The sequence below is a fragment of the Epinephelus lanceolatus genome, chromosome 20 (genome assembly GCF_041903045.1).
Source record: "Epinephelus lanceolatus isolate andai-2023 chromosome 20, ASM4190304v1, whole genome shotgun sequence".
NCBI lineage: Eukaryota > Metazoa > Chordata > Actinopteri > Perciformes > Serranidae > Epinephelus > Epinephelus lanceolatus.
Genome location: NC_135753.1, coordinates 15,535,963 through 15,558,902, shown reverse-complemented (window position 1 = coordinate 15,558,902; position 22,940 = coordinate 15,535,963). Strand labels below are relative to the sequence as shown.

General features: G+C 41.2%; 1 protein-coding gene across 1 annotated transcript in view; it reads left to right on the top strand.

Annotated features, from left to right (window-relative positions):
* The window catches only part of tmx3b (thioredoxin related transmembrane protein 3b), a 51,650-nt gene extending 28,948 nt beyond the window's left edge, over window positions 1-22,702 (top strand). The window contains exons 13-16 of the mRNA XM_033638930.2: window positions 3,076-3,132; window positions 10,485-10,614; window positions 12,078-12,146; window positions 21,025-22,702. Of these exons, the coding sequence (XP_033494821.1) occupies window positions 3,076-3,132; window positions 10,485-10,614; window positions 12,078-12,146; window positions 21,025-21,294 (526 nt within the window). The 3' untranslated portion in view covers window positions 21,295-22,702. The remainder of the gene's footprint in view (window positions 1-3,075; window positions 3,133-10,484; window positions 10,615-12,077; window positions 12,147-21,024) is intronic.
* Window positions 22,703-22,940: the final 238 nt, after the last annotated feature.

Genomic DNA, 22,940 nt, shown 5'->3' with positions numbered 1-22,940 from the left:
ACAATTAAAAGCTAAATGAATGCTAATATAAAACTGTTTTCCTACTTTCCTCATATCAACTTTACAAGGTCACCATTGCATTAACAACTTGTTGTGTTGCAAGTGGCCAAAATAAATCAATAGGTTTAAGAATATATAAAGCCTCTGCCTCAGTGGTAGTATTATGAAAGATGCACAGCATTGCAAGCCAATACTCTGTCAAGGCTCAACTTTTTAACAAAAAATGATGCAATCTGAATAATTTGACAGATGCTTAAATCATATAAAAATATCACACAGGATCGCTTTAAATTTGATGATTTTTAATATTGTATGTGATGATCTGTGATTTAAATCCTGTCCAGTGCACATGTGGGAGGTTTTTCTCCTCATACCCACCATTGTACTCAGTATAGCTCCCAGAATATACTGTTTTTTATATTAATTTCTGTCTGCAAAGATACCTTGTATTTTAAAGGAGACTTATTATACTTTTCCTTCTTTTCTGTCGCTTATTAATCGTGGCCAAAGTTTCAGATAATGACATAAATGTATGTAAAAGTAATCAAAAGCAACAACCTCAGGCTTCAGAGCGTTCTTTGTACTCTGTTTCCAATGATTTTTTTATTTTCAATACAAGCTGACGTAAGCTCCTCACAGATTTCTTTATATGGTCGTCTGTTCCAGGCACGGAACTGCAAGTGTTTATTTTACATACACTGCTACATGTAGCTACATGCTAATGTCAGGAGAAATTGGTTGTTGATGTTGTTAAATTTCTTACCAATTTTGTGTACCAATAAAACATGTCTGGTTGTGTTTTAAAGCTTTTATTGGTGATTCTGGTGAATAGAAAGTGCTGCTATTCTCCCATACTGCCACTCCCCAGCTGAAGTGAAGCTGCACAAATGCCAAGATTCAAAAGACGCGGAAACGCTGACCAATCAGAACAGACAGCTTTTTCAGGAGGGTGGCTTATAGAGACAGTCACCAAAACAGAGCATCTCAGACAGAGGGTGAATACAGGTGATCTAGCACAGACAGTATAAGGAAAATAAAGTGTGTTTTTTTATGTATGTATATTTTTTAAGTATGGCTGCCCCCGACTAAGAATTTTCCTAGTCCACCAATAGTCATCATTTAGGGCCAATAGTTGACTAGTCACCTGCATTTTTATGATATTAATTTAGTTATTCAATTATATATTTTGGGCGGGGCAACTCAATGGTTTGAGTTGAAGGTGTGAGAAAGAATAGTATCAGTAACATTGTTAGCACTGTGCTACATTACAGAGAAATACAAAACCATACTAATGAACCTTCATTAATATAGGCCTATATTTTATCTACAAGTGCACGTCACACACTGAGCGAGCTGCCTGTTAATGACACTGTTGGCAAAGCAGTAATGATTGTGCTAAGTGGCTAATGGGCATGTAGCTACTGACATGTTTCAGATGATACGTCATGTTTGTAGTCGACCAATGAAGATGAGTTTACATATCATCTTGGGTTCGTCCTTCACCTTCTCAAAATGATCCCACACTTTGGATTTCCTGCCCAACATGTTCTTCTTCCAGGTGCTGTTTGTAAGTGTGAAGCTTACAAATATACAAATACAGGTGTAAAGCTGAAAATGAGCACAATAAGCCCCCTTTAATATAACGTGTTGATCTGTGATTTAAATCCTGTTTAAAGTTTATATGTGGGAGATTTTTCCTTCCTATACCCACCATATTATTTATCATAATTACAAAAACATACTGTTTTTTTATATAATCGTAGGTTGTTGATAATTAATTCCTGTCTGCACAGAAACCTTGTGTTTTTATAGTTTATCTCTGAGAGCTTAAAGCCTGCTGGTGGTAAGCGTGACGTGATGTTACTGTGGAATTTTCTTGTGTATTACAAACCACTGGCTGGTATTTGGAAATAGCTGTTCACCCCCACATCCCTTCCCTGGAACATTAATGCTGTGGGAATAGGCTTCAGAAAACATTCTTCTCTTCATGAGAAACACATGACATTAAAGATAACGCCAATAAATATCACCTTCAGTTAGAAAAATTCCCTAAGTAACCGACACTTGCACATTTCCAGAGGGAAACGTTTAGCCAAATATCCAACTTTTATGGACAAATTAAAGTATTTACCAGAAATAGTCCTTGCTCCAGGCGTCCTCTCTCACATGCAAGTTTCTCAGTTAGTTACTCACCCCGCTTGGCTGGTCTGCTCAGCAGTCTGGCTAGGAAGTGTCAATGGGAATGGGAGGGAAGACGGACATACACGAGAAACGGACCTTTAAATATTGATGATAAAGTAAAAAAGAATTTAATTTCCATGATCTCGTACTCCTCCCATCAGTTTGCTCAAACTATTTCTGATCTGTAACTCACACTACGGCAGCTCTCAGAGCCAAAGTTACAGACTGACTTTTTGATGAGCTTTATTCCCAGTTTGGCCGACTATTGTCAGCAATATCATCACTAACACAGACTGATTTTTTTTATTGCATCCACCGAATTTATTATGTAGTCCAGTCTCTTCATAATCATGTCATTGATATAAGCGCAGGCAGTATTGTGTAGCGCCCAGGGGACAAACGCGCAAGATGTGGCTATGATTCAAAATGAATATAATATATATGTAGAGGCCCACATAATCAGTCATTCAGCGGAAGTCACTGGCTTTCCTGGACCTGTGCAACCCCCCCCTATCCGAGTCTACCCACAGTACACTCTGCTCAGACATAGTGCAGCACAATGAGATACAAATTGAATTCCTCCTCCTGCCTTATCGTTTAGATAAATCACCTGAGTCTTCTGTGGTGGAAAAGATGAGGAAACAGGAGACAGCACAGGACAGAGCTTTGGGGATTTCTTTTCTTTTTTTTTTTCAGCACTGACAAAATCCCAGGTTTCCATAGCGAAAACATGCAATTGCATTCAATGTGTTTCCATATTTGTGCGGGAAAGTTGTCGTCCCAGTTTCGTGCAGCCCACTGAGACAGCACAATGTGCTCATTTTGCTCTATTGTATGTTGTTTTTGATGCACTGTTTCGATTTCTCATGCCACTGATTTGTCTTACATCTCCAGGGACTTCCAGTTTGGCCACATGGACGGGAATGACTACATTAACAGCCTCATTATGGGGTGAGTGTCACAAATCCAGCCTGCCTCTCTCTTCTCATGTCATCCTCCTTTTTCTCCACCTCGTATTACCTTCTGTCAGCTACTTATCCAGGTCTGGACTGACTTGTAATGCCAGCCTCTGCCATTAAGGATGCTCTCTTGTGGAGAAGTCAATTACACAGACAGACTGTCATTTCTTTTTTAGTGCGCTTGGAAACTTCAACCCCCCACCATCATGCACACATGAAAAAGCACACAAGTTCCTGCAAATCTGCTTGCGCGAAGGCAAGAGGAGTATAAGTGGAATTTACGGATAAGGCCATGCATGGATTAAACCTATAGTGGTCATGTGTTTTAATAGCTTGTCAAAGAGCAGCGCTAATGATGCAGAGAGCCTTGCTGCAGTAGCTTTGCACCCAAGCCTACTGCTGCCGTGTCGTGCTCGGAGAGGCCCGCAACTGACATCCCACACTTTTAATTAGAACCCCGCTAGTGTTACAGGCCAGCGGGGCTGTAGCAGTTGGCGTGTCTGTTTTGTATCTAGCAGTGTACAGTATCTAATTATGTGTGTCTTTGTATAATGTTGTGAGCGCTAGTGTGAGAATCTGCAAGCGTAATAGGCCGCTGCAGGATGTTATTTTGATTTGAGCACATTATTGTTTGTACGAGGGAGATTATAGCAGACATGGTCTCCTAAGTCCTGCGTAATTAAAAGTGTGTCGGTGAGTACAGTAGAGGTGGTATTGGAAATATGATGACATTCACACAACAGGCTCCTGGTAGCACGGCTGAAATTAGACAGGCAGCGTTTATATTTAAGGATAAAAGAGGTGATTAGCCTTCCTAATTTTGTATGAGTGGATACAATATGTATCTGCTGGGTTTTTACGGGCCTGAATTTGGCCGCTGTAGCACGGGATTAATTGCCCTCCTTTGAGGAATGAAATCCTGGCCTGTCAATGTCCACTAATTCTCTCCCTTAGGAGAGCCATGGAAATAAATCTGATGGCTTTTTATCCCTCTTTCTGTCATCACAGCGATTACTGTGTTCTGGCAGCGGTCTGTCTGGCGTAAGGCTGCCCCTGCTTTCACTAGAGGCACATAGACACACTCATGAACACACACACATACACCATGAGCACCACTCTGAGCCCGAGGCTGTCTCTGCCTCTGTTTAAACGTAGGATTATCGCTAACCCCTTATATGGAACACATTGTGGGCTGTGAAAAACTTAAAGAGATGTGAGGTGACTGAAAAGTCTGTATGTGAAGGGAACACTTGCAATCATAGAAGGTGAATGGTTAGAAAGGTTATTACCACACTAACCAGCCATTTGATTTTTACACTAAAGATTTATTGAACCTCTGTCAGCGAGTGACAATGAAAGTCTCAGCTCACGCACAAATAAAGTCGATTTCCATTAAATTCTATCATTCTGCTGTTTTCAACTTTTTAATGTCTTTATCAACAAATACCTATTTTTTTTTTTTAATCGATTGATTGTCATGCAGTTTTTATGTCCTCATGCATCTCAGATGTACATTTCCTGGACACACTGTGATAATCATTAGCACAGTTTACAGTTAGTGTTTTTAATTAGTCCTCCTGCAGTAATTAAAGCTTAAGAAATGCCTCCGGTAACACAAAGTGAAAAGGAAACTTGGGGAAAAAACGAACTAATGAACTGCAGATAATGAGCCAGAGTCCCACCAAAAAAAAAAAAAACAACACAAAAAAACTCAAAATGGGTAAACTACTGATTGTTTGGAATGCAAATGGTATTTTTAAAATCCAGCTTGCACCTGGATTTTAATTCATTTTTTATTTGTTTATTTATCTTGTATGAGGAATAGTTTTAACATTTAGTTTTCTTGCTGAGAGTTAGGTGAGAAGATCAACACCACTCCATCTCTCTGTTTTAGATATGGAGCTAAAGCCAGGCTTTAGTTTAACACAACATGTTTGCGAGGACCTTGTTTCACCATGCCACTTCCCTTAAAACCACAGACTCTCTTCCTGCACAATGTAGTGTGCCATTTTACGCACTACACATCTGTTTACTTCCTGTCAACTTTGCAGTAACATTACCTTTCCTCCGCCTCTAGTGATCACAGTGCATTTTCATCCCTAAGTTAGTGACTTAATTTCTCAAAGTTAGCTTTGTAAACATGAAAACTGAAAGTATTTGTTGTTTGTTTTGGTATATAGCGTTTTTGATAACCACTTAAGTGTCTTAGATGATAACTGTTAGCAGTGTTAGCTAGTCACTCAGTGTAGCGCCTTTTATAAACTGCAAATTATGTTGCCATAACAAAAACTTTGTCAACATCTGTATTATCTAATAAGATGATAAAACAAATTGATATTTGGCATCCTTGTAATGATACGATATCACCAAGCAAAAATACTGCCATACTTTGCTGTATTGATTATTTCCCCACCCCTAGACCGATAAAAAAACATTTAAAAAAATGTACTTACTAGAAAAACTGAACATCCGACTACTTAGGGTGCTTTCACACCTGCCATGTTTGGTTCGGTTCAATAGAGCTCAAGTTTGTTTGCGCCCTAAGTACAGTTCATTTGTGGTGAGAACGTGTTCCGACCTTGATCCAGAGAAACTGCAGTCACATGACACGTTGTTTGGGTTAAACATGAGCATGTTACAGTCCTGGAGGATTATTAATATGCACCTCCTCCTGTACTGCCTTAATATGCACATTCAGCACATCCAATGTATCAAAACATTGTTTTCTAGTTGGAGCCGCGCCTCGTTTTCAAACTGTATGGTTTGACTAAAATGAACAATGACAGCAATATAGTCCACGATGAGCAGCGTTAAAATCAACCTGCGTAGTTGTCCCTCCATTGTGACATTAGAAAGTGTCACATTTATTTTTGTTTTGTTTACTTCCTGGATTTTTCCTGCATGGAAATTCTGACCAATCAAGAGCAGCTTTCTCACACAAGGCATTTTATCTGGTCCACTTGTAAATGTTGCCTTGAGAACACGAACCAACTCTAGGCAATTATACAACTTTGTAACAAAGTTATACCCTGATTCAGTCCAAAGCAAGACAACTCTAGGTCTGAAAGCACCCTAAAAGGGTCTTTTAGTAAAACCAAATGCTGAACAAGACTTTTTAGGCGACCAAAATATTACAGTTAACTTTTATGAACTGAACACACTGAAATAGCTTTGGCTATGCCCATATTCTGAATCTGGGGTTACACCACGTAACGCTACCTAATCAATCTTGTTGCTGTCAGCTAACGGCACCCACCTGTCACTCAAAGACTTAACAATTTAACAGGCGAGTTATTTAAAAAAAATACCCCCCATACAGTTGTCATGAATGGGGAAATTAGTCATAGAGACCAAGACCATTTGTTTATTTCTGCGTAAAGTTGGGCATTTTAATGTAGGGTCTATGGATATTGACTGAAACCGGCCCAAGTGGCCATTTGAGGAGCTATAGGAACTACTTTGGCACTTCTGGGTTAGCTTCATTTTTTCAGCCCTGGAGGTTGCGGCTTGGTATTTACCTAAATGTCAAACTGTTCCTTTAATAATCCAAATAAACATGGATAAAATTCCTCCTGTAATAAAACAACAATTAGCCCTAATTGTACAGTATTGCAGCTGTATTTGGCATCGGAAAAGGAAATGGCTTAAATGTGTGTTTTCTGCCAGCTCTAATTCTATAGAGAACAGTATATGACCCTTCATTATGGGCGGCAAACCCCCAGTAGTCTCCACTCACAGAGGTGAATAGGCTAATCCATATTTATTTTAAATGGGTGCCATCTGTTGGAGTAGGCTGGATGTCAGATGGACTACACACTCACAGTGTGCGTGTGTGTTCATGTGATTGCAGATCTCAGCTGGAGAGAGTAGTGAGGTGTTGATCACTCTACCACGCGGGCGTGTGTGTGTGTGTGTGTGTGTGCGTGTGTGTTTGCACTCCTGATCTCAGCTGGGTGGTGGATTGGGACAGTGATGGATACGTGTGCATGTGTGTGCAATTTGTTGCCGGATTGAGTAACACTGCGGGGATGTGAGGTGGCAGCGCTCTGATGGACTGTTCGTGTGCCTGTGTGTGTGTCTAAGCACCAGGATACCTTATCTAAGCCAGGGTTTGGTGTTGTGCGAGACGTGTGAAAGAGGGATTGCTTGTTTATATGACCTTGTTCGTTATCTCGCTGAGTTTTGTAATTCCTCTGCTGATTTGTTGAAAAAAAGTGGGCTGTAGAGCGTGCAGTGTCTGTGTCTCTGTTTCTGGGTTTTCTGAAGGAAATGTGGCAACATCACTGGACTACTGGGCTTCTTTGTGTATGTTTCGTGTATGTCTCAGCATGGATGCTGAGGTGCTTTCCTCTGGGCTCCCTGCGATTCACTTGTCAGCTCTAATTTGTGAAGGTCTCCTTAACTGTGACCGGCACAGACTCATAAAACCTCTCAAATTCACAAAAGGACTGTGCGGCTTCTGCAGCCGCTAAACCCACACAAACAGACAAAAACAAAACTGTGTAATTCTCAATGCACCTGCAAAGTGTGAATTGCGCTGCCAAGCAAATAGCATCTCAGAGCCTTTGTGCTTCTTTCACATGTTGCTATTTGGTAATATGCATAGCTCTGGCACCAAATTGGCCCTTTTCTCTGCAAATGAGCACCAATGCAAAAACAGTTCAATTCACAAAAACAGCGCTAATTGCCAAACACAGTAACAGTGAAATTATTAGCGTCTTCAGAGAGTTGGTGGTAACTGAAGCACAGAATGGGATATAAATCCCAATTATGGTTTCTCTCTGTCACATTTAAATTCCTTGCCTGAAGTTTTGAGGATTGCCTCTGCACCTCGTAGGTGTGTCACAATACCAGAAATTTAGTAGTCGATACCAGTACCAAGGAAATTCCATGATTCTCAATACCCAGTTGGATACCATGATGAAAAACAAATGAATGAACAAAAAAATCCTAAATCCCATTAAAAACATTCAAATTAAATCACATTTAAATTTTATTGTTAATCTCTGATGATCCAACAGGAACTACTGTCGGTGGGTTCATGAGATTTTGCCGGGGAGGAAATATGAATATATGGCCTACAGTATATTAACATATTTTTCCTCTCTTGTTGTTCAGCACTTGTACATGTAAGATGTGACAACTGGTCTTTGTTGTATTTGCCCCACCCCTCCTCCACTGTGATTGGATGGCTGGGTCAAAAGTGGTGACTTTGATTCAGGACCCAGCAACTCTGCTACCCGGATGTCTCACTCTGTACAACTGGAAGTCTTCTTCTTCCTTCGGCATTTAACAGCAGACTAGAACACTTAAAGACGTATACACTGACCTGTCAGGTCCAAAAGAAGTGCATCCCCAGTACCTATGGTGCAGATTAAAATATAAGTGCTGTCACATTTTCAGAATTTAGGCATCAACTTGTTACCAGAGTACCTGTTCTCATGACATCCCTTAACCTGAGTGTCAGACTGAAGCTCCCAGAACCTTCAGTCTGACATGGCTTCCATTGAAGGCAATTTACAAGGGGGAGGGAATTTGATTTTTCCCTAACCAATCAGTAGAGATCAACGACTCACCCAGAATCTGACGTCATTAGTATCCATGCCTCAGGGGTGCCGAAAACAAGCAAGCATTGCCCGTTTAAAATGTCTCCGTCGTCGTGCGCGCCCAGCTGCATCGCCGTTAAATCCAGTTTAGCAGCTTCCTTAATTTGGTCCTCCATTAACGCGAGTAGTGGCGAAATACCTTGATAGCAACGTTAATGTGGTCTGTAGGATCTGTAGTGGTCGCCATTGTTGCTATCCTCACCAGTTACCCACTGGCGCACAGCTTGACATCAGCGTGGCGCTGATTGGCTAATCGCTAGACCCGTCCCCACCCCCAGCGTTCATTGGTCCTTCCATTGTTTGGATGAGATAAATCTCAAATTCATTGCAGTATGCCAGACCAGAGATGCAAGCCTACTCAGTTGAGTGGGCGGGGTCTATGGTCTGGAACCAGGCTAGACATCCCTACCTTGTCAGTCAGGACCTGTAGCTGGCAGTCTGAAAATTTTAATTTTCTTTATCTCTCTGTCATTGTTCTGTCCGCTGTGTTCTTGGCACATAGGCAACATTCATACTTTGCCACATGGATAATTGCATCTGACACAACAAAAGGGCAATTTGCACTCAGCTGCAAAACTTTGTCTTTGTTTTGTGTCGTGTTTGTGCTGTAATAAAAGCAGCACAATATCTTTTGTGAATTGGACCTTGAGACGGGGCAGATAGCTGTTGCAGGTGATGTGCAAATCACTGTACTGTGCAATCCATTCGCCTTTGTATGCATGACAGAAAGACAGGGTGTGTATGGGTCCTTAAAAAGTTTCAGATGTGTTCAGTTTTATAATTCGTAGGCCTCAAAAGTCATTAAACAGTATATTTTATCTAATTTCATTTATCTGTCTTTTAATTTATTTGGGCGAGCCCCTACTGGTATCACCCTGGCTCGAACACTGTGACAAAAAGGTAAAAGCACATTTATTAAAACAGAGCATGAAAATACCAAACAAAACACCAAAGAAACCAAGTGTTGTCATGAGCCTGGCCAGGGTGAGGAAATCTCCCCCAGAGAGAGAGACCGGGACTGTCAAAGCAAGGAAGTGTTTATGGTGGAGAACACACTGGGCCCAGGTGTGGCTTATTCGACTGATGACTCTCCTTTCAGCTCCTGCAACACAACCAGAGCAGCACACAGCAACAGAGCAACCTGGTGCATGGGAGGAGGGGTGTAACATTGTCAAAATGAGTCAAGCTCTTCTGTGTGAAGTCCACATTACTTACGTTACAAATCTTTAAACCTGCCACTGAAACTAATGCTGTCTTTTTACTTTATACTTGCACTTACCTGTTGGCTAAATGTAGGTTAACCTAACTCACTCTCCATATTCCTGCATAAAACCTACCTCTGCACAAGACTACATTTATACTGAGCTGCACTACTTGAATAAGAAAAAAAAGCTTTGTCCAAAAAGTATTTTTTTATATCTTGATAAGGTCTTAAAAAGCATTAATTTGAAGCATCTGATACCTGTAGACACCGTGTGAGAAGAAGTGCCAATCTAAAATAGGCCAGGCTGCATCGCCTTTTCCTCAGAAAAGAAATCCTCTCTTTGAAATGATGCCCATGGGAAAAGTTAGGTTGCTCTGAGCACAAAGGGTTTGTTTATCTCACTATTGTATTCTGTGTTACAATTTGTTCTTAAAGAAACCGCAATTTGTTCCCATCTAATGATGCACTTTGATAATGGCAGTCCTAGATGCCGAGGTTAAGAAGATTAAACACTGTGTTTCCTATTTTTCTCAGGGAGGTGACGGTGCCCTCCGTTATCATCCTCAACACATCCAACGAGCAGTACTTCCTGCCCAGTGAGCCGATCGAGACCATGGAGCAGCTGGTCCAATTCATCAACAGCGTTTTGAACGGTTCTGCGCAGGTCCAAATCCTTTCCTCTTCCTTACCCCTCGTCTCCCTCTCCTGCTTCCTCTTTAAGCATTCAGCTCAGTGGAGCCCTTTCCCCTCCCTTCCCCCTGTGTTGTATTGTTGTAATCATACCAGTAGTCTTCATTAATCAACCACATTGCTTTGCATTTTAAGTCCTCCCTGGAAATTTTTTTTTTTTTACCAGATGAGGTATTTTCGCAATCTTCTTTTGCATGTTTAGATTTGGTATTGCTGTCCTCCCTGAATGGATTATCTGCAATAATTCTTCTCCAAGTCAAACACTGAGATTACTACATGACTCTGTATTGTAGTGTACACTCTAATCTGGGAAAAGAAATGTCATCGCTTTCCCTGCTAGTCACCAGATGTATGAACCCATAAGCCAAACAGCCAGAGGTCCTGTCCTTTTTTTTCCAGGAAAGGTCTGGACTATTTTTCGCTTGGCAAAACAAACCACCTCCCACCAAATAAACAGAAACAGAAACCTCCATGTTTCTGCTGTCCAGTCGCTGCCAAAGCTTGGACAGCTTCAGCGTCTTCACATCATGCTGGTAATATCTCCCATGAAGTGTCTTGAGGCTGGTTTCTGCTTCATGTGGAAATACACAAAATAATGTGTTAAATTCACTGAAGTAACAATAGTTACTGTTCGATTTCAGCGGTCTCCTCTTAGTCTTTTTTTCTTTTTAGACGGGGAATGCGGAGAGCTGGATTTTTTTCCCCAAGCATAACTAAAAATTCTTGAATGTTGGAGTGTTTTTCATAAGAAGTATGCACATTAAGGTACACAGACAGCGTGTTTAGCCTTGCATGAAGCATGAATCAGCCAGAGGAGGACAGAGTTGGCAGGCTGTGGAATTCACAAGCAGATTTTTAGGGAATTGCGAAATTTTTTAAGTATCTCCCCACTCACTACATAGGCTCTAACACCATGCCATAACAGTGTTTGTTAAAACTTCTCAAACTACTTATGCAGTCCTCACACAGCATAAACATAACTCTGTGCAACAGCTGCTTCCACAGAAATCCTCCCATGCCCACTTTCAGCTCGTTCACAGAAGTCCTGCTCAGTCAGAGCTTGCTAATTGGCCATCCTGATGAATTAGCGTCGGGACAGATCACTCATTGGCTGGCCAGGTGCTGTTGCCAACAAATGAGCTCAGACTGAGTAGAACTGCTGGACAGTGAACAAACCAGAGTCGGGCACATCTGATCATTTGTGCAGAGAAGCAGTTAATTAAACAATATTTTAAATGTCTAGAAGGTACTGACCATGTGACTGGATACACTGGACTTATATAACTGTGAGTGCATACTGCAGGAGTAGTTTGAGAAGTTTTTTACTGACAAGGATTGTCCGCAAGTAATTGCATCAAATTATATAATTGTAAACAATTAGAATGAACTAGATGCAGTAGCTCATCTGTCCCTGTTAAATGATCTGTCTCCTTGCAGGCGTATGGAGGTGATGGCTTCATTCAGAGGATCAAACGTGTGGCATTTGATGCAAGATCCACCATTATGGTAAGTTCACTGCTGCTACATGTAGACAGTCGGAAAACAGTTTTTTTTTATTCAGAAAGGTCTAAAGAAAAGTCCACTTTAGATTCATGACCTGTTCTCAAACAGCAGATATGTTTGAGCCTGTGTTTTTATAATGATGAATCGCTTTGTCCTCGTCAGTTGACAACACGAGCCACCTGATCCTAATTAGCATAGGTAAATATCCCGTCAGTCCACATAAAAGGGCGTGAGACTGCAGGGCTGAAACCAAGACTGAAAAGCAAATTGAGAGAATGAATGTCAAGACTGCCCAAAACAAAATCTAGAGGATGGAGCGACAGACTCCAGACATAAAACATTTTTTTTAAGTAGTTCTGAGGTGGAGGTACTTCTGCAGGAAATGAACATCAAAGAGCTGTCATATTTAGTAGCATTAGCAGGGAATGTAAAAAATACAAAAAAATGATGCATGGGATGCTATTACTTGCTGTATGTGGATAAGGGCATACTGTATAACTTAAAAAAATTTAAAAATGTAGAAAATTAGATATCAAATCCGACACCAAATTTTTTTAAATTAACACATATGAGAGACGCTGACAACTGGAGGGCAACAGGCTTGGCTGTCACTCCCTGCAAATAGATCTACATTCTCCGGGAAGATGCGTTCCATCCTCAGGGCACAATCTGCAACATCTTGCAGCAGCAGAAGATAAACCATTTGGCGAGTAAACCTAGGATGCAGAAATAGGCCCACGTCAGGCCTATAAATAGCATGGCTGATCATGAATTATTGGGTGGCATGGTTCCCAATAAACATAACTAATTTTAATTTTAAAAGAGCTGCAGCAGTGTGAAGTGTAAAAAGAAAGAGTTTCAGACCTGTATCAGGAAAGTCAGAGCTAGTTAAAGGCTAAAGTGAACAGATATGTTTCTAGCTTTCTTTTAAAAATATTTAGCGAGCTAGCCTCCCTGATATCTAAAGGCAGTGTGTTCCATAGCTTTGGGGTGTCACTGACAAAGGCTGCATCCCTGATCTTCTTCTGGCTGTTTCTGGGAACCTCCAATAAACCAGCAGCAGATGATCGCAGTGTTCTTGGAGGTAAATAGGTAACAAGAGAATTAGCAATGTAGCTCAGTCCCAGCCCATGTAGGCCTTTGTATACAAGGAGGACGACCTTAAAATCAATTCTAAATGTAACAGGAAGCCAGTGCAGAGCAGCTAAGACTGACCTGATGTGATCTCTCCTCTTGGTTCTGGTTAATAGCTGAGTCTGTCAGTGGTGTTTTTTTGAGAGGCCAGTAAAAAGTGCATTACGGTAGTCAAGGCTGCTTGAAATAAAGGCATAAATCAATTTCTCTGCGTCTTTTTCAGTTAGAAATGGTCATACCTTAACTATTTTCATCACCTTGTTAATGTGGGACTTGAAGATCTGAATCAAGGATCACACCAAGACTTGAAACCTTAGATTTAAAGGAGCTATATATAAGAAATCTAAAGCAAATAGTCGTAAAATCATCCTAATATGTCACAGAGACTAAGGAATAATGTTCCTTTAACATTCTGATCTCACCGACAACAATAGTACAGCCAGAATATTCGCATTTAAAGGGAAATTTCGGCTTATTTCAACCCGTCTCCTATCGTCCTAAATTTGTTTCAAGTGACTAGTGACATAGAAATAATAGTTAGCATGTTAGCCGTTAGCCTAGATACAGCCGTAGCATCAGACCTGTTAAAACGTAAGTGAACGGGCAACCCTTCAAGTGCAAAGTTAGTCCACTAAACAAGCTTTTTCTCCACAAAGACCGCCTCATATCGTTAGGATAAATGTCAGAGAACATATAGAAAACAACATGTAAACGTGTTGTCTTACCTTACCGGTGTGCTGCCATGTTTGTTGTTTACCATTTAGCTAAGGCTGCAACCGGTCCCATTCCTTGCAACAGAGGTATTCCTTTTCTGTGGGCATTGGGGTACAGCATTCACAGGTAACGTTACACCACCAATCTCCAGAGCTAAAGCCTTCCAGCAGCCATTCCTCCTCTGTCGTCCTCTACCTGTTGTGCCTCTCTCTCTCTCCTCCTCCGTTCTTCAATTTCACAAAGCTCTTCTTCAGTGTAATCTGGCTCAAATAAATAAGGGCGGCCATAAATCAAATTCCTCCTCCACAAAGTCGAAGTCTGGCAAAAAGTCAGCCATTATTCTATAAATCTTTCATAAAATAAATGAATGAACCTTTCAGACTACTGTCCGGTTCTGCCTTGCAGCTGCTGCGGCTTGTTCTCGCGAGATTTCAGGCACGGTATGAGATCACTGCTTGTTCTCGCGATATTTCGGCTGCGCTTTGGGAAGCAGAGGTAAACGGTAAACACACGGTAAGGTAAGACAACAACTCTGAAGACCACCTAAATGTGGAATGTTAGCATATAGGCTTTCCACATCGAGAGGCGATGGCCGCCCTTATTTATTTGAGCCAGAATACACTGACGAAGAGCTTCGTGAAATTGAAGAATGGAGGAGGAGGAAGAGAGAGGCACAACAGGTAGAGGACGACAGAGGAGGAATGGCTGCTGGAAGGATTTAGCTCTGGAGATTGGTGGTGTAACGTTACCTGTGAATGCTGTGCCCCAGTGCCCACAGAAGAGGAATGCCTCTGTTGCAAGGAATGGGACCGGTTGCAGCCTTAGCTAAATGGTAAACAACAAACATGGCACCACACCGGTAAGGTAAGACAACACGTTTACATGTCGTTTTCTATATGTTCTCTGACATTTATCCTAACGATATGAGGCGGTCTTTGTGGAGAAAAAGCTTGTTTAGCATGGCAAGCAGCATTAGCAGTGTCCCGGTACATAGCATTAGCAGCCAGCTTCTCCTCAGCTGTATCCTGGCAGCAGCGTTAGTAGCAGAGAAGCCGGACGTGCTCAAACGGTCCGCTGGAAAACCGAAGATCAAGGACGTGGCGACGCCGCCTGTGGGCAAACAAATCAGTCTCCAGCGTGCCGCTGTCCAGCAACCTCGAATCTGTAGGGGAGGGGGGGCGGACACAACTCGCGGCAGTATTTTGAATTTGAGTGCAGTAACCGTTTTGGCCACATTCTTACATACAGCGCCTTTAATTCAGGGAGTTAAATTCTCCATATTTCTCCGGATAATCCTTTATTCATTGTCTATATAAAAATATTGTTTAGTTCACCTTTAAGGTCTGTTTTACATCAGGCTTCCATTATTCATTATCTTCTACCCAGCTTACATACCTCTGTTCCAGCCTTGGTATTTCTTTACCTCTACAATAAAAGCATTCATTATTACACTATGACACATCTTACCACCTTGTACTTGCTGATTCGCTTCACACATTGCCTCACCTTGACTGCCAATTTAGAGTAAATACTGCATACTGCATATGCAACCTGCGCCAAGTTCAGTAGCACTGTAAAACAAATGCCCGAGTGCCCTGCTCTTCCCCTGTAGGAGAAAAACAACATTCAGAGGACAAGACGGGGGAGTGCAACTGAGAATATGCAATGCAGGCAGTAAACACAGTATGTGGAAAGAGAAACAGGCAACAGAGCAGGAGGAGGGGGAGTGATGGGGGAGTAGACAGGGTCAGGAGGCTGAACTTGCTTCTCCTCCCACTTTTACTCTAAGTAGTCGGTTCTTTTAGGGGAACTGGTGTTTATTTTACCATGGGTGTGATAGGAATGCAAATACAGCTGCGTTGTAATGCTCCACTTGTACTGTAACCACGGGTGAAGTTTAACAGTGTCCTTACAGGGATGTAGAGAACTCCTAAAGGAAAATTATAGATTGTATTCAAGGAAACTGTTAAATTGAAGGTATGGAAGTTAACCTTGAGGAATGAAGGAGGGTTTGTCGGAACATTTTCATTTAAGGTTTAACATTTTAGCCGTCAGTTCTGGTTTGACAGTGTAAATCAGTGGAAGAATATAACCTGTCAGGAAAAGATCTTAATGCAAAACAGTTTTTTCTTTGGGCTGTGCAGGAGCAAAGTGTGCAGGATTTTATTTGTTTCTCATTAGCAACTACACCAAAGGAAGAATCCACATGTGAAGAGCTTGTCTTACACCAGTGAGAGAAAGGAAATGGTATTCTCTTTTCCTAAATTTAGCGAGCTGCATGCATCACCATGGCTAGTGTTGCTCACAGTGACACAAGATGATGCAAAGCAGATAGGCGGCAGCCATCACCTTGCCCCTGGAGAGCCTATCTAAATGCACACCTGACAGCAACATGAGGTATTAGGCCCAGTGACTCATAGCCAGCTGTGTTAGCATAGCATACCCATCTCTACCTCATCCCGCATCACACAGCACCAGCAATTACCATCCCTCTTCCTGTGGCAATGACTGCAGGGAACATGAATATTTCTCTTCTGCTCAGCCCAATGGTTGACAGAAGTTGTGACCGAGCACTCCCTTCTAGGTACATTGTCTCTGATGTATCCTGCTATATTAAGGTCAAATGACTCATTTGTAACTGAGATCATTTAAAGAAGAAGTTGTCCTTCAGTGACTCCAGCATTGTTTTGCCCACAGGGATCGTGTTTTGTACCTTGTCACAAAATGTTAAATTTTATATGCAGCTTAATGACATGGGTGTGAATTATGTGTTCTTTTAAGGAATTCTTCACCCCCCAAAATACCGTTTGTACATCAATTTCTCAACCCGTGTTGTTTTGAATTTGTGTAGAAAACATTTTCTTGTTTGCTTCCAGTGAACAAAAAATCCAAAAGCAGAGAAAATTCTTGATGAATTTAATTCATAGTGGTCTGCATTTTAAAAATGACCATTTATTTGTTAATTACTCACCATGTGTTATGCTGAATTCGTAAAGAAAACATTTTTCTTGCATGCCTCGACAGTGAATGAATAATCCAAAAAAAAAAGGGCAAACTTTTACATGAATTGACATAATTGGCCACATTTCACAACAGAAAAACTCTATCGAAATACCTGTTTACAATCACTCACACAGCTCCTGTAGTATAATCCAAGTCTCGTTATCCAGTCAGTAATTCTACCTCACTGAACACAGGAGCTGCTGGTCTACCGCTGCCTTGATCAGTTAATTTGTGTGTTATTGTGTGACTTTGGTGTTTTTAAAGGGTTAATTTGGATTCACCAAAGTCACACAATAACACACAAACAAACTAATCGAGGTGGTGATAAACCAGCAGCTCCCGTGTTCAGTGAGGTAAAATTACTGTTTTTGTCGATGGAGTCTGGCTTTGAATAGAGCATAGATAAGTTTTCCCTTTAGCTCAGTTCCCCATTACAAAGGGCTGTCTGTTTGTGAAGGACTGAGTGTACGACTGGATAAATGAGACTTCGATTATACTGCATGAGTTGTGTGAGAGTTTGTAAATAGATATTATGATATGGGTTTGCTGTTGTTTAACGCCGAACCGTTTGACTTAATCAAGAATTTTTTTCTGTTTTTGGATTCTTTGGTTACTGTAGAGGCATATGAGAAAAGTTTCCTTCCCGACTTCAACACAAGGTAGAGTGAGTAATTCATATACAGACGCTTATTTGGGAAGTGAAGTATTCCTTTAATTACACTTCCTTTTACCAAAAAACTTTTCACTCTAATGTTGTGTTCACACCGAATAAAACAATTTGTGTGGATGAATTACATGTAAAGTCAATGTAAAGACGCGATTAGACTTGAGTTCCCACCAGGCGGCATGATGGACGTGACAAACGTGATGTGAAATACATGAATTAAGCAGCGAATGAAGCGAGTAGTGCAATTTTGCGTCACTTTTTGCGATAGCCAATCAACATTAAGGTCCTCCAGGGACGTACGATGCCAAGGATCTACCGGCAGAAGTTCACTCATAGATTCAGTGATTTCATGTGTGTATGATGAGTTATTCAGGCGTATGAAGCAAGTCAACACAAAATATTCTAGCGTTCAAACTTGAGTTAGTAACATGACACAAAAATAATCTTTGTTTTTGGTGTGAACACAACATAAGGGACCTCTAAGAGTCTGTCACCAAATTATATTGAATCTACAGGGGGTGAAAGAGGACACCCAATAAGAGGAAGTCTAGAAAAGTTAGATTCACTGAAGCACTGTAAGAAAAAAACATGTTGTAATTCACTCTCAAGAGACATTACACTATGTGTGTGCATGCAACCTTTGCACACATGTAGCTACAGTATGTGTTTGAGTTTGTGTGGGTGTGTAGTTATGGGCGGTGAGCCTGTTATAGGAGACGAAGACAGAAAAATAACACAAAATATCTTCAGACAGACTCAAAAGGTGGACCTTTGCTTGTGTTTGAAGTGTGAGATTTCTTTATTTATTTCAGTTCAAACTGAACAATCTGAAAATACAAGCATCCCAAAAGGATTACAGATAAAAGGGTAAATCTCTCCAATGTGGACATCATCGGTGTAAAACAAAACAAAAGCAAACAAGACAACATATTACAAGATACAAACAGTATAACATAACACAGACATCCTAAAATTATATGACAGAAATTTAATTAACACTAAAATATTAAAGCCTTCCCGGGTTTCTGCAAATGATTTGTGACCTGCCTTCTAAACACATCCGCGAGGCTTAATGGCCTAATGCAAATGAATGAATAAATGAATGAATAAAAACGCTGTATCTCTGCTGCAACATTTCCAAATAATATTTTTGAATCTCTGAATAGCATTTTGAATTCACTCTACCTAATAGCTAAAAGTAGGCTTTTTACTTTTGTAAACACTGGCTGCTGAGAGAGATGTAACACTGTTATTAAACAGCCAGACAATCATTCCAGTTTGTGCTATACTATGTTGAGGAGGCACTGAGAGAAATGACAGAAAGTGACTGTTTGTGCTTGTTGTTTTATGTGTGAACTTAAGAATAAGGTCAGGGCCTGATTAACCCATTAGGAGGTAAAAATGATCTTGTGGCTCCCGCTGAACCCTGATTTATCCAATTTCTTTATGCCTGTGCATGCATCTTCTCTGCCTTTAAGTTCCCATCATGAACAGAGCACATGGCAGACGACACAAGGCAGCTTTTTTATATCTTACCCACGAGCCAGTTCCTCTTTGCTAGAATACAACATGTTAGCCTATTTCTATTTGAGGGTGGGATGGGGGGCTTTTTTGTTTCATTTTTAAGTGACATAATTGTCCGACGCAGAGGCCTCTTAGCCGGTTGGCCAACAGGCTGTTCACACAGGAGGTGCAGCAGTCCTGAGCTCGCAGCAATAGTTTTGATGTCTTGTCTATTTTTTCACAAGCTGTGAGCAAATCTGGCAAGTTAAAACTCTGATATTGTATTATGAACGATGTGAAAGATATATTACATATGATTTAATGATCAGATTATGAGAAAGGATAAACCATGAAGCTTTGGATGGTGATTTAGAGGTCTGTAACTCGACAAGGCTTGTGGTAATTTAAATAGATACAAACCTATTAAGGAATCTGCACCATCAATAAATCTCAATTAAATAATAAAATATTAAAACTAGATTTTGACAAATGGAGGCTCCATAAGATTTCAACATTATAGAGCAGCTTAATATCAGTCAAAGATGCAGTGATGCAGTATTGTACATGTGTTGGATGCACCGATACATAACATCACATAGGTGCTCAATTAGATTTAGGTCAGGGGAACGAGAGGGCCAGTCGATGGCATCAATGCCTTCATCATCCAGGAACTGCCTACACACTCTGACCACATGAGGCCGGGCTTTGTCCTACACCAGGAGGAACCCAGGGCACTGCAGCAACATAAGGTCTGACAGTTGCTCTGAGGATTTCATCCTGGTACCTTACAGCACTCAGGGTACCGTTGGCTATGACATGGAGGTCTGTGCAATCCTCCAAGGATATGCCTCCCCAGACCATCACTGACCCACCACCAAACCAGGCATGCTGGATGATAGTACAGGCAGCATAACGTTCACCACGGTGTCTTCAGACTCTTTCATGCCTTTGTGAACCTGCTCTCATCTGTGAAGAGAACAGGGCGTCAGCGGTGGACTTGTCAATTCTGGTGTTCTCTGGTGACTGCCAATCGAGCTGCACGGTGCTGGGTTGTGAGTGACATAATTGTCCAACACAGAGGCTCCCTAGCTGGTTGCTACTAGCAGGTAACCAAGTGTTTTTCATGGTGGTCAAAGGAATACTCAGATTTACACCAGGTTCACAGCAGAGGCGCTAACTGCTTGCTTTTGGCGCCCATTGTAATTTGTTGGGCTGTTCACACAGGAGGCGCAGCAGCTCTGAGCTCCACAATACGCAGCAGTAGTTTTGACGTCTAGTCTATTTTATTTTATTTTTTTAACATTAAAGCATGTAAATATGTTCTCGTAGAAACCCAAAATACAAGTATGAATATAAAAATGAGCATAATAGGTCCACTTTAAGTTACTCTTTGCTGGAATCGCCTTCTGTCTCCTATCACTTCTTATATACTGAGTAAAATTGCAATTAATCACATTTTTACAAACAAATTCATCTGGCCCTGAGGTCTGGTTTGGTAATCCAGACTTGAATAAGACAGAAAAGACAAAGGTTTAGGAAGGGATTCTGAGTGATGTCAGTGTTTGTAGATGGAAATGCTTTTTAACTGTATGTGTATATTTACATCAGGAGCATAGAGGCTTTGAATATAAGTGTGTTCTTTCAGGATATAGAGTAAACAAGCCCAAATCTTTCCTGCAGGACACTTAATTGTGAAAGAAAATCCATATGTTGTCCTTTTTTTGCTGTCCTCATTTGCTCCATTATTTCTATATTTTCCTCAACCCATTCATGTCTGTATACTTTTGTCTCAGTATTCTCTCTCACACTTTCTCCCTTTTGTCTTCCTTTCATCTTTTATTGTCTCCTTTCCTCCATCAGTCAGTGTTTCGCAGCTCTCCTCTGCTGGGCTGCTTCCTCTTCGGCCTACCGCTGGGTGTAATTAGCCTGATGTGCTATGGCATCTGCACAGCTGAGTCGGATGACGGTTCGGATGACATAGACGCGCTCAAGAGGGAGGGCCTGACTGACGAAGAGGACGAAGAGGAGGAGGAGAGGCAACGCGCCGCTGAGCTGGAGGGCCCCGAAGAGGGCGAGAACGAGGAAGGCGACGCTGGAGAGAAGGATCCCGAGGAGAAGAAAACCGATTAACACAGGGGCACCCGCCGGATAGAGGATGATAGGCCTAGTCAAATGCAGTGACATGAAACTCAAAGACATATCAATGTATTCTGCTTCTTTGTCTTTCATATCACTTCTCCCTCAAAGCCCCTCGAGCACAGACTGTTGTTCCATCTCAAAGTTCTGTGTTTAAGGTCAGCTGCTCAGCGAAGCCATCGTTTGAAACTAACAGCCTTTTTAATGATGGAGCGTGAACACATAATGATCACGAGGAGAAGGGATGGCTGTGAACCAAACAAACCACTTATTTATTATGATTCGACCAACGAGTGGTTTATTCCATGTGATGTTACCCTTTCTCTCGTTGTTTTGTAGCCACTAAAATGTTCCGATTATAGCTTCTTCTTCTTCTTTTTTGTCATATCCCGATCTCTTCTGTTTTTCTGTTTGATTCCACTATGATATCCTAGACTAGTAGAAAACAGATCAATCTTGCCTTCAAACCGAATACAACATGAACACACACAGTCATTTTGTCCGCCTCGACCCCCAACCCAAAGTGTAGGCTTGTCATGGATTGTGACTGACGTGCAGAAAGCAAAGGAAGTGCCCAAGAAGGAAAATCTGCCATAACTGAATTGTGCTTTTTTTATTGTATGTTATTGCCTGAAAATATTTCTTCTTCTAGAGGTGCAAAGTGCCGAGACTGTTGTGCATTTCTTCTCATTTTATGCCAGCCACCTGCTGATGAAAAAAGCTCGAGTGATAATTGGTGTCTGATACCAGAACATGGCAAATGCACTCTTTTTTTCATTTCAACCCAACATGACCAACCTGCATAAAATTCCTAGTACAGATTGGTTGTACCTGTACAGCAGACACCCATAACATGCATCAGTAGTTCCTGCAGCTTTTAACAACTCATATTCCTCAGATAAACTGGCTGCGTCTGTTTCCATATTTCAATCTGCCCTCCATCTCTGGTTGCTATATTGAATCCAGCAGGCAGGTTGAAGTTTAAATCCTGATGCACTGAGATGTACACTGAGCGTAGAAGACATTAAGCCAGTCCTCCTCCTGCTTAGTTTCCCCTCTTTTTTCTGCCATAATCCACTAGTGTTGGTTTTCTAATAGAGGAGACATTCATCTCTATCCTATTTTCATACCCTCACGACTAAAGTGTATATAATAGCTGAAGTCAAGTAGAGGCTATGACTTCCTCTTGCATTCGAGTGGCCAGCCTATTTCATGAAAAAGAGCAGGTGTTCCTAAAGTCTGTTACACCCAGTGTAATACTATTTTTATGAGAATTGCACACTAGAGTGCACCTTGTTGGATTGGGGCATATTAAAGCATCTGAAAAACATTTCATTATCTTCAAAATTGAATATTTGTGACTGAAGATGGAAAAAAATAAAGATAAAGCCCTTAACACTCCAGAACTCAGGATGTAATTTTGAGATTTGATTCACAGTGGTGTTTCTGTGGCAACAAAAGCACATTTTTCAACAGCTGTCGTTAGATTCTTGGTCATGATTGGAGCATGGAAATACCTTAAATATCATATTTCCAACAAAAAAAAACACCCACTTCAAAACCAGTGGGAAAAGCCAGTCTGTTCTCATTCACACGGCCTCAGATACAGCAGCTTGGTCAGTGGCTATCAGATTCTGACG